Here is a 17,296-nt window from a genome sequence, read left to right as displayed (position 1 = left end):
AAACCCAATTCCTTCAGCCTTCCTTCATAGGTCATGTTTTCTAGACCTGTAACTATTCTTGTTGCTCTTTTCTGAACCTTCTCCAATTTCTCCACATCTTTCTTGAAATGTGGTGCCCAGAACTGGACACAATACTCCAACTGAGGCCTAACCAGCGCAGAGTAGAGCGGAAGAATGACTTCTCGTGTCTTGCTCACAACACTCCTGTTCATGCCTCCCAGAATCATGTTTGCTTTTTTGCAACAGCATCACACTGCTGACTCATATTCAGCTTGTGGTCCACTCTGACCCCTAGATCCCTTTCTGCCGTACTCCTTCCCAGACAGTCGCTTCCCATTCTGTGTGTGTGAAACTGATTGTTCCTTCCTAAGTGGAGCACTTTGCATTTGTCTTTATTAAACTTCATCCTGTTTAGCTCAGACCATTTCTCCAGTTTGTCCAGATCATTTTGAATTATGACGCTATCCTCCAGAGCAGTCGCAACCCCTCCCAGCTTGGTGTCATCTGCAAACTTAATAAGCATCCTCTCTATGCTGATATTTAAATCGTTGATGAAGATATTGAACAGAGCCAGTCCCAAAACAGACCCCTGCGGAACCCCACTTGTTATGCCTTTCCAGCAGGATTTTGAACCATTAATAACTACTCTGAGTACAGTTATCCACCCACCTTATAGTAGCCCCATCTAAGGTGTATTTGCCTAGTTTATTGATAAGAATATCATGCGAGACTGTATCAAACACCTTACTAAAGTCTAGGTATACCACATCCACCGCTTCTCCCTTATCCACAAGACTCGTTATCCTATCAAAGAAAGCTATAGGCTGTTCCCTATCACCTTGCCATCTTCCAAGTGTTTACAGATGATTTCCTTAATTACTTGCTCCATTATCTTCCCTGGCACAGAAGTTAAACTAACTGGTCTGTAGTTTCCTGGGTTGTTTTTATTTCCCTTTTTATAAATGGGCACTAGATTTGCCCTTTTCCAGTCTTCTGGAAGCTCTCCGGTCTCCCATGATTTTCCAGAGATGATAGCTAGAGGCTCAGGTACCTCCTCTATCAGCTCCTTGAGTATTCTAGGATGCATTTCATCAGGCCCTGGTGACTTGCAGGCATCTAACTTTTCTAGGTGATTTTTAGCTTGTTCTTTTATTTTATCTTCTAAACCTACCCCCTTCCCACTAGCATTCGCTATGTTAGGCATTCCTTCATCAGACGTCTCAGTGTTCAAGTATTTGATCCAACTCTCCAGGGCTGCTTTCAGAGAGATAGCTGCTGATTCTGGGAGACTCCCGGCCAATCTGGAAGGGCTGGCAGTCCTAGCAAGGTACCACGGGATACCTACCCATGATGCAGCCGGGGGGGGGGGGAAGGGTGTGCACAGAGCCATAGCGCCAAACGCAACGCTCTCAAACCGGGTCCCCTGACACCAGCCAGAGCTGCGCTGTGTGTACCCGCGGCCGGCCAGACTCAGCCCTCTCCCTGGGCGTCTCTGTTTATGTCTCTTCCTGATACTGACTCTGCTTATGTCTCTCTTGCAATCTGCCCCTCCCGACAGGCAGCAGTCCAGCGTTTCCCCACGCGAGCCAAACGACACTCCAATTTCCTGAGCTGGGCGGTGACCAGCAGAGCAGCAGGAGATCCTGGGACAGCTGCCAGCCCCTCGGAGCCAGAAGGCCCTTCCTGGGCCCATAGCGGGGTGGGGGACTTCGCCCTGGGTGAGACACATGGACTCAGAGGACGGGAGGGGCCTCCTGGCCATGCGAGAAAGCCCCGCTGCTTCAGGGGAAGGAGCTTCTGGAGTTTGCAAAGGTATCAAGGCTTTTGGGCCACCTCCAGGGGTGGGCCGGCCGGCAGTCTCCACAGCCCTGTCCACCTCTGGCCTCAGCGGAGTCTGCTCCCGTGTGGCAGTGCGCCCTGGAGCCCCTGCGCATGAGGTTAAAGTTCTGGTCTTCACCGCATCCTCCGGCAAGGAGTTCCACAGGTTGACTGTGCATTACATGAAGAAATGCTTCCTCCTCTGGAAGGGCCTCTTGCAGAGGTGCAACGCAAACAAAAGGGGGAAGCAAGAGGCCTTGCTCCCTTGGGGAGAACTGCCCAGGGATGGAAGACCTTCCCAAGGAAGACTCAGGTGGCAGCACGGTGATGGAGGCTTGAGAGAGCCACCTGAGTTTACGTTGCTTCCATCCCCGTAGAGCGGCCACTGCCCGGAGCTGGCTGCCCGGCCAGGCGGAAAACCAGCTGTGCAGGGCTGGCTCTTGCAGAAGGCAAAACTTACAGCAACCAACGTGGCCCCCCCCTCAATACCAACGTGGCCCTCAAGAATCTCCCACCCCTGCTTCACTTGCCACTCATCCTGCTTTCCACGCAAGCAGCAGGCAGCCACCCCTCCATGACCAGCAGGGCCAAGAAAGAATCAGCCGCTGGGGCGAAATCCACGCCAGACACACAGCTTCGCCTCCCCGTCTCTTCCAGCCACCATCGCCTCGGAGGCCGGGCAAGGCGGAAGAGGGGCGCTGCCGCCTCCTCCCCCAAATCCTCAGGCCCACCGCTGTTCCCTCTAACGTCGTCCAGCCAGGTGTGGAATGAATTTTGTTGCATGCACCGAGGTACGTGCAGATGTGCACCACCAGCAGAAATACAGGCTGCCGGCTCTGGGTGCTCTGCTAACCAGCTGGGCGGCATTTGAATCCCCCCTGGGTGGCCGCTTACAGGGAACACGGAGGCCCACCCACGCCCAGCGAGAACCCGCCCCTTCTTTAATCGCCCGGCACGGACAACCCTGCTCCCGGGGTGGAGCAGGCCCCCACCGTGCCCGGCGGGACACTGCAGTCCCAGCACAGTGCTCCAGGCAACCCCCGGGCACAGCTCTGAAGCGGGAACCCACAAAGCCCTGTGTGCCCAGGCCGGGGTCTCTTTGCCAGGGCTGGCGGCTGGGAGGCCAGCAATGCCACGGCGGAGGGCCCAGGCTGCCAGACCAGCACTGCTAACCACTAGGCCACACCCCCACGAGGCAGCGGGCGGCTCCATCTCCCTAGCGGGGCTGCAGTTTGTTCCTTATTCTGCAACTTTTGCTCCTCTCCACAGGGCTCCATGCCAGCTGCTGGGCCGGGCCGGGCTCACGGTGGGCCCCCGTCGGCGCTGCGTGGCGCAGCCCAGAGACAACGGCCCGGAGGGTCGGGCACTTCCGGGACTGGGATGCTGGGGTCTGCGCCATCCTGTTTGCTAGGGGCCTGCCCCCTCCCATTTCAAAGTGACAGTCTTTGGGGGGGCTCAGGGCTTCGGAACAGCGTGTCCCTCTCCGCAGCCCTGGCCTAAGTGGTTTAGGAGCCCGGCTCTCACGGACGCGCCATGCGGCTCTCAAGCCTGCGCCTCACCCCCCCGAAGTCGGTCCACTAAGGATTCCGTCCCCTGCAGCGGGGCGCCCGGCCGACACTCGTACCCCTGAAGAGCGACCCCAAGGGCCCGAATTACTGAGGTAAAGGAGACCGCCGAGGGATTTAGGCTCCTAATCGCCACAGACCTCAGGAGCCACCGGGTCCGAGCTGCCGTGCTAAGCGCCGCGGCCTCTCCCCGCCTCCGTTCCCGCTGCACAGCGGGGGGCCCAGCCAGAGGCGACTCGTGGTAGCACTAAACGGGGTCCCCCTCCCGGCACCAGACACCCCTAGTCCCGGCACTGCCCCGCCGCCCCCACCGGGAGCTGGCAGAAGACAGACACTAAAGCCAGAGGGGCTCCGCCTCGGCCCACACGCTCACTGCCCCACGGTGGCGGCGTGGGGCGGGAGGGGGGTGTTGAAACTGCCAGGCAGGATGTCCCACCGGCCTCCCCCTCCCCCACCAGCAAAAATCTTCCCAGCGCCAAAAAAGGAGACCGGCGCAGACAGTAAAAAACGAGCCGTGTCCCTGGGTGCCCCTTAGTCATTCCCCAAGCACGGCCCCCCCCTCCCCCCCGCAGGCGGCGGCTCCACGGGCGGGGGCGGGGGGGCGCTCCGGGGCGGTGCTGGGAACCGGCTGCATTTTTAGAACATGAGCTTATCCAAACAGCGCTGCCTTGGCCAAACATGGGCTGCGCATTTCACTGTTCAGCTCCCTTCTCTGCCCCGTCGGGGTCCCGCGTCGCCCCCTCACAGCCCTTCCCCCTGCCCTCGGGAACTCCCCCGCAGGCCAGGCCGGCCCCTCCACCTCCCCCAGCCAGGACACCGGGCGGCGGGGCGCGCCTGGCAACCCGAATTCTCCAAGGGGCCACCCCCATCCCCCTGCGCCCCCAGACTCAAAGCCTTGGGCACAGAAGGTGGTTAAAGTCTGGAACTCGCACGCTGGCGCTGCCCTGCTCCCCGTGAGGGTCGTTCCCACTCTAGGCCTCAGTTTCCCTTTCCGTGCTGGGGGTCCTGGGCCTCAGTTTCCCTTTCCGTGCCGGGGGTCCTGGGCCTCAGTTTCCCTTTCCGTGCCGGGGGTCCTGGGCCTCAGTTTCCCTTTCCGTGCCGGGGGTCCTGGGCCTCAGTTTCCCTTTCTGTACGAAGGGGCCAGAGGTCACTCACAAAGGTCAGTCTCCTCTGGCCGGCCCAGGGAACCGCTCTCTGCCGGCTCAGTCCCTTGATCCATGAGGGGCAGGAGGCTGCTCCCATGAAACTAGCAGAAGAGCCTCCGTGGGGCAGAACTGGGCCCTTACCCGGGCGTGCGGCAGCCAGCCAGCCCCAGCTCTCCAGCACCCTGCACGGGGCTGCCCCTCTTCGCTCGACAGACATGGGGCTAGCACCCTCCAACAGCCCCTTAAAGCCACATGCCCCAGCACTTCTGGGTGGGGGAGCTCCCCTAGCCCCCCACCAACCGGGCCCTGGAGACCCAGGGAGGCGCCCATCCCTCTTCCAGGCCGCGGGGAAGCCAAATGGACCCTTCACACAGGCCCTGGGGGAGACGGCCGAGCTGCAAGCCAAGCGAGGGATGGACACAGCCCTTGGAAGAGCCTAGCGGGGAAAGGACGGGATTTAATGGGTTAACCGGCATCTGGACAGTCTGCTATGGGCGGGGGCGCCTCCGGCCTGGCCCTCCAATGCCAGCAGGGCTGCTCTGGCCGGCCGGGCCGCAGTGGGGAACCGTCTGCGCCCCCCCTCCCTCCCCCGCCCAACCCTACAGTTAACCGGTTCCTGGGGAAGCAGGCCGGTAAGGCTACTGCTCGGGGCGCCAGGTAACCGGTTTGCCTCTCACAGCCCTGTGCCAAGCAGAGCTCAGCTCCTCCCCCCGGCATGTGCTTACGGTCTGACCAGCCACAGGCGGGGAGGGAAACTGAGGCAAGGAGCGAGGAAAGGTCTGGCCTGAGGCCCACAGCACGAGTAGCCAGCCAAGGTCTCCAGAGTCCCAGCCCAGGGCCTTAGCCACACGCTGCCTCCTGGTGCGTTCCTCAGGCTGCACGGCCGCTCCCCCTGCCCCAGGAACCCTGCTGGGAGAGATCCGCCCAGCCCCTCACGGCCGAGGCCAGCTGCCCCGTGCTCCCCCAGCCCGCCGGGCTCTCCCCGAGTCACAGAGCCATCGGGAGGAGGGGCGATTGCTGGCACAGAGGGGTCTGAACAGAGCCGGCCAGTCACACAGCCCCCCCTCCGGCAAGCCACTCTCCCCGGCCGGCGCACCGCCGAGGGGCGGCCGCTGGCAGGAGCAGCGTGACGATTAGCCGGCTCCGTCCGGAGCGGGAGGGAAAGGAAGCAGGATACCAGAGACATCCGCCCCCCAGCGAGCCAGGCCACCGCGCACCTGCTCCCGGGCGGGTTAGTTCTCCCTGCACAAGCCCGCCCGTGGGGAGGAGCGCAAACCCGCCGGGCCTGGAGGACAGATCCCATCACACTCCTAGTGCGGATCTTAAGGCATGGGGGGGGCTGCTGTAATTGAGCCAAACGGCCCTGCCCCAAGGCTGCTAGCCACGATCTCCCTGACCCACCCCTGCCTAGATCTGCCGGCCACCCCACCCCTCGGCGAGCGGGTCCCAGGGCGGATCGTACGGCTGGTCCCTCCTCTGCCTGCCAGGCCCTGGAACTTCCCCCAGACACCCCCAGGCTGAGCGCAGGGGTGCTAGGTGCCCCCAGAGCATTTCAGTCGGAGGGGACGGATGCCGTGAGCCACAGGGAGAGGCTGCGGCGCCACCCCTCCACCCCCCGCGGCCCCGTGTTCCCTGGAAGTGGAGCACTTGGGCCGCCGCCCGGGGAGGATCAAATGCCACCCAGCTGACTGGCAGAGTGCCCACAGCCAGTGTTTGCATTGGAGGTGCACAGGCACGCGTGCTGCAGTGCAGAGAACATTTATTCCGCACACGGGTGGGAGAAAACGAGAGGGGCCCTTGCAGAGGCCCCTGCCACGGATCAGGTGAGCTGGGCCTGGCTGACGCCAGAGGAAGGTAAATCCCTTCCTGCCCCAAGGTCCCTGGGGAGAATTCCCCTCCCAGCCCCAGCACGACCACAGCACAGGGGCCAGCCAGCATCAAAGCGGGGTCTCTGTCCCACCGCCCACCCCTTCGGAACCCTGTGTCCAGCTGGGCTAATGGCCAAGATTCCGTCCTGGCCCCTTCAGGCGACCGGCTGCAGACGGAGGTTTGATTAGATGCGGAGCTGCCTGGGTCGCGGTGAGCGTGTGGAGGGCAGCGGTGGCGACCGGTTCTCCCCGTTCTGCAGGGGATGAGCCTGGGGAGTCACAGATGGACAGTCCCAAGGGGACCACCCTGACCGTGCAGCCGGACCCGCTCCCTAGGCTGGCGAGTCACCCGCAGAAGCTGGACGCAAGCAGCTCTTGGCTTCATGATGCCAAACCCCGGCGAGCCCCCCAGGGGCCCGGGAAGCCGATCCAGGGCGTCACCCCACCCTCGCCCTGCTAGGGAACAGCATCCCGTTTCAAGGCTAATGTGTGTCCAGCTTCAGCAACCAGCCCTTGGCTCTCAGAACAGAGCCGGGCCAGGAACCCCCTGGGCGTGGGCTTTTCCTGGGACCGGCCCCTGGCGCTTTCATTCCCAGACTCCGCTCCACGGCCCGCGGCCCTTCCCGGGGATCTCCCTGTGCCCAGAGGCGGGCACCCTGACATGCCAGGCCGGGTGCACGTGCAGAGCGGAGACAAACCCGGCAGCCAGGGGACGCCCCCGCCTGGCACCCAGTGGCCTCGCCTGGAGCTGCGGCACAGAGCTCGCTGGCCCTCCAAGCCCAGGCTCCAGCCAGGCAGGGGAGGGTGGGGGTTCTGTTACGGTCCATTTGGGTTCAGAGTAGGACGGGGACCCGTCTCTAGGTTGGGGGCTGCCTCGACACGAGAGCCAGTCAGGTCCCGCGGTGCCGGGCGCAGACCTAACGTCCCGCTTAGCTCTAGCGCCAAACACCCCCCGCCCCGAGATCAGCGAGGATGCGGCTCTGCCCTCCCCCACCCCCAGCCCGGTTCCCACAACCCGCCCTCCCTGCCCCCACACTCGCTTCCTGCTTCCCAGCAGCCTCCCCGCCAGGCCGGCCGCCGCCGTGTCTACGCTCCTGGACGCGCTCAAGGCAGACCAGATGCCAGGAAATGAGGAGGGGTCTCGCCCCTCCCTCCTGTAATCCTGCTGCTCGGCGAGGTCGTCACCGGGCACAGCCAGGGCTGTGGTGCACGCAGATTGGACCCCCTCCTGCCCCATCACCTCCCGAGGGAACGCCGGGCGCGGGTCGCAGGCAGCCGGCTAAATAAAACTCCCGACTATCCCGCATTCCCCGCCCCACCCCCTTGCCCTCTGGCCTAGATGTAGACCAGGCCTCTCTTCCCCCAGCGGCTGTAACTCACTGGGAACGGAGCGATCCCGTCCTACGAGCAGCCCCCGGGAGCCACCCCACCCCCGGGCGAAATGCAGCCCCGGGAAGACGCCGCCCCCCCTGCAGGATTCACTCACTCCATGGGATTGCACGCTCAACGTTCTGCATCCCTCTAGGCCGCGGAGCGCTTTGCAAGCCATCCGGCGGTGCATCGGCCGCATTGCCCCCATTTTGCAGACGGGGAAACTGAGGCACAGGCCAGGACAGGAGACCATTTACCCCTGTTCTTGGGCATCGGGGTGGGAGGGCCGGGAAGCAACGAAGCTGATGAGCCAGCCGTGGAGCCCACCAAGCCACTGCAGGAAAGCCGGCTGTTCGGGAAGCGTAGCAGCACCTCAGGCCCAGGAGCCGGGCCAGGCCAGGCCCCGCGCACCGAAGGGGCTTTTCAAAAGAGGAAAGAATTGGTGGGAGCGAAGGCTGCACCCACAGGCCAGGCGTTGCTGGGCTCCGTCTCCACCTCTCCAGGGTCACCTGCCCCCCATCGTCTCGGAGGGGCGCTCCGGCGGCTGCACTGGGCCTCTGGTGCTTTGGGATCCCTCGGGATGAAAGGCCCTCTATTAAGGAGGCCGTTTCCACACAGGGCGGCTCCCCCAGCCCCTCCCAGCTAAGTGCACGTCTGTCGGAGACCCGAGACCCCCTCTAGGGCTGTCACAGGGTAAACGGTTAACCGACGAGTCTGAGCTTGTTACACGCACCACCCTCCCCCCCTCCGCTGCCGCTGTATCTGAGGTAGCAGCAGGGGAAGGGAAGGAGGCAGGAGCACATGGGGAGCGGGCTTTTAAGATGGCTCCCTGTGAGCACCCGCTCCGGAGAGCCACCTGCCCCCCGGCCCTGGCGCTGCTGCCTCTGTATTAGAGGCAGCAGCACGGGGGGAGCAGGCAGGAGCCGCTATGCGCAGAAAGATGGCTTTTAAGCTGGCTGCCCGGGCGTACCGCCTCCCACAGAGCTGCCTGCCCCTGAATTAACAGCAGTGCAGGGGGGCAGGCAGGAGCCACTATGCCCAGGGGCCCAGCTTTTAAGCTGAACACCGGCTCCCAGGGAGTCACCTTGCCCTCCCCCGGACAGAGGCAGCAGTGGGGGAGGGAGAAGGGGTGGGCAGGCACCTCCATGGGAGCTGGTACACACCCGCACGTAGCAGCTCCCACCTGCAGTGCTGCTGCCTGTGTATCAGAGGCAGCAGCGGCGCGGGAGGAGGGCTGGTATTCACAGGGAACCGGCTCAAAAGCCAGCTCCCCACGTGCACCGGCTCCCAGGGAGCCCCCTGGTGTCACATGTACCCAAAGAAAAATTCAGCCTATCAAAATACACACGTTTTATCACGCCCAGCCTCAGCCTCCTGGTAGGCCGAGGCAGCGGGCAGCTAGCCACAGACCCAATCTCATTGAGACCACGGACACTGTCGGGGTGTTTCCCCAGAGACCACGGCGGGGCGTCCGATTTTCACCTGCCTGCCGGAACAGAGTCAGGGCTTTTCCCTCTGCCACCACGGCATCCCCGGCAGCCAGGAGCCAGCTCCCCTGCCCTCGTCTCGGGGGCTCTTCACCTTGGAGCGCGCCTTTTCTGCACAGGGCGGCAGCAGCAGCCTGCACTATCCCGAAATCCCAGCTGACCAGCGGCTGTGAAAACCGGCCTAATCCTCTGGTGGAGTTCTGTTCCCGAGCCAAACTCGCCACCGGTACCGACTGCCAGCAGGAAATTCACACCCTACATCACATCTGGCCTTGGCTGCAGCTCTGGGCAGCAGCCGAGGTGCATGCGGCTGCTGGCCCGTAGGGGCAAGAGGCCAGCTCGACAAGGGACCGTGAGGGGAAAATTTCAGCAGCTCCCAGGGCCAAAGGAGCTGACCGTTTCTCAGATCGGGCAGATCTTGATTTCTTAGCCCCTCGCGTGGGCCCTGGAGGAGAGGGAGAGCAAGACACGAGCACGCGGCGCACGCCCGAGATGATCACGCGCTGGACCGCTCAGTGCACGAGCCAAGGGGGGTCCAAGGAACAGGCCCGCGCTGAGCCTCACCCACCTTTTGGGCCACGCTGACGGCGCGCCTGCTGCGTCCTCCCAGCAGCCAGCGAGGGGTGACGAGCTCCCCGTGCGGCGGCAGCCCTGCAAATGGGAACGGGACAGTGAACAGGGGGCAGCGCACACGGGCAGGTGACCCCCCCCACAAAACAACGACGTCACAAAGAGAGACGGGAACCCCCCTCATTCCGGTGCTGACGGCAGGCTCCCTCCCCTCCGCCCCCGACGGCCTGGGCAGAAAGCGGCTGAGGAATCCGGGGGAACAGCCCTAGCGGGTGGGGTGGGGACTCTCTCGTGTATTTCAGGCATGTCTGTGACTACACAGACCCTAATGCCCGAGCCTCTCACCATGGTTAACCGGGCCGGGTGATTTCGCCGGCTCTGGCCGTTTTCAAACCAAGACGGATTGTTTTTCCGAAAAATCGGCTCAGCTTCCACCAGGAATCGCTCTGGCAAGTCCTCTAGGGAGTGTTGTTCGGGAAGGCAGATTCAATGACCCCAGGGGTCCCTTTGAGCCTCGGACGCGGAACCCGGGGACAAGCGGGTGCTGCTCTCTAGACACAGAGATAACGCGACTCGCCCAAGGCGGCACAGGGAATATACGGTGAAAAGGGAGAATCGATCCCCAATCCGCCAATTCTCAGAACGCCCCTCTAACCACTGACTATCCTGCCTCTCGGGCAGCCTCTTCCGCCTCCCCCGCAAGAAAAGCACTCCCTGGATGTCAATCAGTGCAGCAGAGTGGTCTGGCACACCTCGGCTCCCGACACAAACTCACAGCCTGTACCGACCGCCAGCAAGTCTCTGCCTCTTGAACATCAACATGCTGCTGGGGAGAGACGCCAGGCTGCTCGCTTGGAGACCACACCACCCTAGTGACGTCACCCCACAAACACGGCCCCGGCAGCAGCCGGGAACTCACGCTGGCCACAGTGCACATGTTAAGAGCATAAGAACGGCCATACGGGGTCCTTCCAGCCCAATGTCCTGTCTGCCAACAGTGGCCACTGCCAGATGCCCCAGAGGGAGGAAACACAACCGGTAATCCTCACGTGATCTCTCCCGTCACCCGTTTCCAGACAAACAGAGGCGAGGGACACCATTCCTACCCATCCTGGCTCATAGCCATTGACGGACCTAACCTCCATGAATCTATCGAGCTCTTTTTTGAACCCTGTTCAAGTGCTAGTCTGCATCACATCCTCTTGCAAGGAGTTCCACAGGTTAACTGTGCACTGAGTGGAGAAAAACTTCCTTTTGTTTGTTTTAAACCTGCTGCCTATTCATTTCATTTGGTGATCCCTAGTTCTTATATTGTGGGAACAAGTAAATCACTTTTCCTTGTTCACTTTTTCCACACCAGTCATGATTTTATAGACTCCATCATATCTCCCCTTAGTCACTTCTTTTCTGAGCTGAAAAATCCAACTTTTTTTAATCTCTGTTCATATGGGACCCGTTCCAACCCCTCATCATTTTTGTTGCCCTTCTCTGAACTTTTTCCAAATGCCAATATATCTTTTTTGAGATGAGGCGACCAGATCTGCATGCAGTATTCAAGGTGTGGGCGTACCATGGCTTTATACAGAAGCAAGAAGATATTCTCGGCCTTATTTTCTACCCCTTTTTTTGATGATTCCTCACATTCTGTTTGCTTTTTTGACTGCGTGGATGTTTTCAGAGAACTATCCACAATGACTCCAAGAGCTCTCTCTACTCCCTCGCTAGTGTTGGCTGTAGCCCTACCCTGTGCTACAGGTCTTCGGGCCAGAAGGGAGGTCAGTCACCACGATCCAATTCAATTCTTGGCTTCTACCCACTAGCAAGGAAGGTGGCCCATGGAGTGAGTCTCACTGTGTAATTTCACACAGCTGCCACAAGTAACAGCTGTCACCCATTTCCATTCAGCGCATTTCCCACCCCCTGAGCCACCCTACCTAGCCAGGACCAGGCTGTGCCCACAGCTCCCCTACCTGGTGAGGGACACACCTGCATCCCGAGGTTTTCCTAACAATTCACGGCACCAGGCTCCAGAGCAAACAGCGACCGAGGAGTCAGTTTTAGAAACAAACCAGCTGGTGCTGAAGAAACAGACGAAACTTGCAAAACAGCACAAGATCGTGCAAAACATCGAGTGCTGGGGACGCTAAACACGTGCGTGCGCACACACACACACGCGCGTGCGCTTTCAGTGACGGTTCGGACTTCGAGTGCCAAAGGGGAGGGGGCAGGATCGGAAGAGCAGGGTTCCTCCTGCTTGTTTCGTGTCCTCAGCGCAAATAGTTGCAAGCAGACTGGGCTGGGGGAGAGGTGACGGGTGGAGTCTCTGGCAGCTAAGGGCATGTCTTCACCGGCTGGAGATTGACATTCCGGCGTTTGATTTAGCGGGTCTAATATAGACCCGGAAATCGAACGCTGAGGGCCGCTCCGGCCAGCGCATGCGCTCCTTGCAGTCGCGAGGAGTAAGGGAAATGTTTGCTCCTGTCGGCCTCCCGCCGTGGGACGCGGCCCCAGTCTGCTTAAGGCAAGCCGATTCCAACTACGTATTTTCCGTAGCTGAAGTTGTGCACCTTAAGCCGACCTACCAGGTCTAGTGCAGGCCCGGCCTAAAAACCAGCTGAAGATTGGGTCCGAAACCAAATATGCATTAAAACCAAGGCTACAATGACAAGATTACCAGAGATGTCAGTGTCTCTCAGATTCATAGCAGGGTAGGTCATCTCATCTGCCTTCCCACATCTTCAAGAAAGACGTGGAGAAATTGGAAAGGGTACAGAGAAGAGCGACAAGAATGATTAAAGGTCTAGAGAACATGACCTATGAAGCCAGGCTTCATGAACTGGGCTTGTTTAGTTTGGAAAAAAGAAGATTAAGGGGGGACATGATAGCGGTTTTCAAATATCTAAAAGGGTGTCACAAGGAGGAAGGAGAAAATTTGTTCCTCTTGGTTTCTGAGGACAGGACAAGGAGTAATGGGCTTAAAGTGCAGCAGGGGAGGTTTAGATTGGACATTAGGAAAAAATCCCTAACTGTCAGGGTGGTCAAATATTGGAATAAATTGCCAAGGGAGGTGGTGGAATCTCCCTCTCTGGAGATATTTAAGAACAGGTTAGATAGACATCTGTCAGGGATGGTGTAGACGGAGCTTGGTCCTGCCTTGAGGGCGGGGGGCTGGACTCGATGACCTCTCGAGGTCCCTTCCAGTCCTATGATTCTATCACAGAGGCCACAGAACTTCCCCAAGTTAATTCCTGTTTGAACTACAGCAAATCTTTTACAGAAACATCCAATCTTGATTGCTGGCAGGGATGTAAAAAGCTGTTTTAACTGTGTAACTGCTAAAAATGAGGGGTGTGAAAAGTCGGTTAAAAAGGTAACCGTGTCACCGCTGAAAGTCTTAGCAGTTACACACACTGCGGGCTGCACAGTATGCAGCTTCATATATGAGCTTATAGGACTTCCCGGTTATTCCCAACACAATGAAGCCTCACGCCCCAGGAGGCCCATAAATATCTCTGTTTTCCAGGCAGGGAAACTGAGGCATGGAGCACTGACGTGATCTGCTGCCCAATCACAAAAGGAGCAGACGCTGGAGCTCAGATTAGAACTACAGACCAGGGCCCAATTCAGCATCCCAACACCAAAGAATCATTTCCCCTTAGTGGTTTCCTGCCTTTGGATTACAGCAGGCCCGGAAGGGAAAGGGAAAAACAGAACTCACTGTTTCTGTCGGGAGGGGGGATGGGGGGGGGGGGAGAATTCCGGAAACAGCTGGGGGCAATTGGTGACCTCAGGTTCTTGAAGGAGGCAGAAATAATCAATCATTCTGCCAAAAAGGCCAAACCACCGTGTAAAGGAGAAAGTTTGGCTCCCCCCTTCTAAAGCCGGCAGAAACTTACGGGAACCTACAAAGAGGCACCGAGTCCCAGATCCTGACTGGACTGATTTCCAATTGATTCGGATCAAGGCTTTCTCCTTCCATCCACGTGAGCATTCTCACGCCCCCTTCTCCAGAGAGCCTGGAGATAGGATGGGCACATCACATAGGTTACATCTAGACTGGCATGATTTTCCGCAAATGCTTTTCACGGAAAAGTTTTCTGTGAAAAGCATTTGCGGAAAAGAGCATCTAGATTGGCATGGATGCTTTTCCGCAAAAGCAGTTTTTGCAGAAAAGCATCCGTGGCCAATCTAGAGGCGCTTTTGTGCAAAAAAGCCCCGATCGCCATTTTCGCCATCGGGGCTTTTTTGCGCAAAACAAATCTGAGCTGTCTACACTGGCCCTTTTGCACAATCGTCCGTGTTCTTTTGAGATCGTCAGTGTTCTTGCAGAAATTCAAGAGCCAGTGTAGACAACTGGCAAGTTTTGCTGCAAAAGCAGCTGCTTTTGCGGAAAAGCTTGCCAGTCTAGACACAGCCCTAGTGTTTATAGTGATTCCTAGGGAGGCCTGAAGTCTGTCAGTTCTGTATTATGCTAAGATCCTGGCTGTGCTGAAAACTGCCCTGGCCTTGAATGGGAGGGGCTCCAAGCAGGGACCTCATTAAAAACTAAACCAATTGAACTGCAACGGGGTGTTTCATCCATCCCCCTGTTTTTCAGCGAATTGCATGCATGCCCCACCCTCTTCTGCAAACGCGCTCTCCAAAACAGCAGCTTTCCTGCATTTGATGCAGCTATTACCGGTTACCCAGAATCTCCAATCACAGTGCCAGGCGCTGTACAAACGCTCAAAGACAGTCCCTGCCTTGCACTCTACAATCCAGTAAGCTTTCTGCTCCCCTTCCACAGCTCCCGCCTGCCCCCAAACTTGGCCAGTTTCCTCTGCCAAACTAGGATCCCCCCCCTCATGCCCCCAGTTCTGAGGGTCCTTTTCACACAGAGCTGGTGCAGACCATGCTGAGGGCGCTCGGGAAAAAAATCCCAAGGATACAACACGGGTGTTGCTTCAAGCAGAAAGCCTCCTTCCAGTTTTCGGGAGCCGACCCCCACCCCCCAGAAGGGGAGCGCACCAAACATCGCCTTGCACCGCCTTTTTGTCAACAGCAGACAGCTGCACGGGGCTGCAGCACCTTGCCCGGAAAACGTGGTTTCCTTCCAGAAAACGGATTTTCACGGTAAAAGAAGGCGCCCAACAGGAAACTGAGCCCCTGCGGCGGGGGCCTGGGGCCGGCGTAGCTGTGGGTGGGTGAAGGCCAAGGGCGCTGGGGCAGTTTTAGAGGGGGTGCTGAGAGGCCCCGAGCCAAAGGGGAAAGCCGGTTTGTGGCTGACCCCCCAGTTCCAGCACCTCTGCTGACGGCGGAGAGACCCTCCACCCGAGCTGGAGGGGAGGGGACCAGTATAGGCGCCCGGGGCCGCTGGCTGATGCGCCCTGGAGCCGACGCCTCCAGGGTGCGAACTCGCCAGGCGCCCGCCCCGGGCAGAGGGAAGTTGGCGGCAGCAGCAAGCCGCCTCCTGCTCCCCGGCACGACCATATAGAGGCATGGAGCGGAGTCCGCCTGGGCCGGGGCGCCCCTCGCCGGCCACAGCCCCCCCCCTCCCCGCGCTCCTGCCCAGCTGGCGGCTCCGTTCCAACTCCGAGCGCCCTCCCGCCGCCCGTGCGCGCCCAGACCCGGGGCGGCCCCTCCCCGCGCACCCCAGGAGCATCCCCTCCAGCCCCGGGGTCCCTCTGGGCGCGTCCCCCTCCCTCTTACCGGGAGCCTCCGAGGCGGCCGCCGGGCCAGGGAGCAGGAGCAGCAGGAGGGCGAGGAAACGCTGCCCCAGGGCTCCCGGGCGCGCCCGTCGGCAGCAGCGGGGCTTGCCCGTCTCCATCCCCGCGGCGCGCTGCCTCCGCCCGGCTGCCAGCCCCGCTTCTTATAGCGCCCTGCCCCGCCTCCCCCGGCCCCGGCCAAGTGGGGCCCAGTCCCGCGGCATCCTGGGGCTTGTAGGCAGCGGGGCGCGGCCCTGGGCTGGGAACGAGAAACCGGCGCCCCCGGGACTGCAGCTGCCGGCCCCCTCCCTGGCAGCGCCTCTGTGGGAGCCAGGCTGGCTCAGAAACCCATTCCCCTGCCCCCAGCCCGTCCGGCCACAAGGGCTCAGCTGTAACTTTCCTTGCTCCAGATTTCAACCTCAGAAAGGGGAGAAAATGTTAAAGAAACCCACCAAACTCCAGCGCAGCTGGGGCATTTCTGGAGTCAGGGGAGGGGAGGAACTAGGTCCTTTTAATCTCACTCTACCTGCTATGGACACCCCTCTAGCACTGGCACACGTGTTTAGATGTAGGCCATCGATTTTCTCTCCACACGCACAATCCCCCATTATCCTCCTTCTCCTTTTCCTGCCTGTGACTAGCCCCCGCGCTGCTCTGGGGTGGAGCAAAAGCAGGAATGGCCTGCAGCAAGTATTCAAACTGGGTGCCTCTTGCTTTCCCTTCCAAACAGGCCTGCTAAAACACACGTGAGTCTTGGTGACTGCCTCCAATGACTTGACCTCTTGCAAAAGGTCACAGATTCCACCCCTGGAGTTCAGCTGATGGCAGGACTCTTCTCAGAACATGGGGAATGTATTTTTCTTTAGCTTCCTGCCACCCACCCCCCAATCTCTCCTGAACCTAACACCCCAGTGGGGTGTTAGAGCAAAAACAGATGGGTGCGTATCTGCTGCTGTGCAGAGGAGATGCAAAGCCAGAGAGCTCAGAGAACTTTGCAGAACGCTATTTTTCACTTACAACTTTTTTCTGTAAACAATCAAAACATCCAAAACAAGAGTGGGCCCAGCAGAGGGCTGCCTAGATTTCGCTAGATCTGTACAGAAACTGGCCCTCAGACTAAAGTGCCATGAGAAGAGTCCAAGGGCAGCAAAGGCCAATTCTAGAAAAGATCCCGCTCAATCCCCATGACATTTTGCTCTCTGAGAACCCTCTGGCCTCTTGACGTAGGGCGGAGAGTTTTGGCCAACTCCCAATCCCCATAACTGAAGTGTTCCAGCCCTGCACAAACAAACACACAGTTTGAGGTACCCAGTCGCTTTCAAAGAGAAGGTCCCATACACAATATGTAAGCAAAGGTGAACTCTCCCCGCCCCCCCAACCCCACAGGTGCTACCTCACATCCTGGATTGAAGGGATTTCCATCATAAGCCCCTATCACTTGAGCTAAAGGAAAATATTCATTAGCACTTTGCAATAGAGGGACCGTAAGAACGGCCGTACTGGGTCAGACCAAAGGTCCATCTAGCCCAGTATCCTGTCTACCGACAGTGGCCAGCACCAGGTGCCCCAGGAGGGGTGGATCGAAGACAATGATCAAGCGATTTGTCTCCTGCCATCCCTCCCCAGCCTCTGACAAACAGAGGCCAAAGACACCATTTTATCCCCCGGCTAATAGCCTTTTATGGATCTAACCTCCATGAAATTATCTAGCTTCTCTTTTATGGACCATAACCACAAAGCTGTGCAGTTCAAATCCTCCCCAATAGCGCACGCATGCACCCCCCCCCC

The 17,296-nt window shown here is 59.3% G+C and overlaps 1 protein-coding gene across 3 annotated transcripts in view; it reads right to left on the bottom strand.

Annotated features, from left to right (window-relative positions):
* ADAM33 (ADAM metallopeptidase domain 33) overlaps positions 1–16,131 on the bottom strand; it is a 63,037-nt gene extending 46,906 nt beyond the window's left edge. For 2 of the 3 annotated variants that reach the window (XM_075931025.2, XM_075931026.2), the window contains exons 1-2: positions 15,513–15,670; positions 9,823–9,905 (exon numbers count right to left, since the gene is read on the bottom strand). In XM_075931025.2, the coding sequence (XP_075787140.2) occupies positions 9,823–9,905; positions 15,513–15,630 (201 nt within the window). In that variant the 5' untranslated portion in view covers positions 15,631–15,670. Of the gene's footprint in view, positions 1–9,822; positions 9,906–15,512; positions 15,671–16,034 lie in introns of those variants that run through there. The other variant, XM_075931027.2, reaches the window with a different exon arrangement.
* Positions 16,132–17,296: the final 1,165 nt, after the last annotated feature.

Source organism: Pelodiscus sinensis, chromosome 4 (assembly GCF_052426305.1).
Source record: "Pelodiscus sinensis isolate ZL-2025 chromosome 4, ASM5242630v1, whole genome shotgun sequence".
NCBI classification, from domain to species: Eukaryota; Metazoa; Chordata; order Testudines; family Trionychidae; genus Pelodiscus; species Pelodiscus sinensis.
The sequence above is the reverse complement of the archived record's forward strand: the minus strand, read 5'-3'. Positions and strand labels throughout refer to the sequence as shown.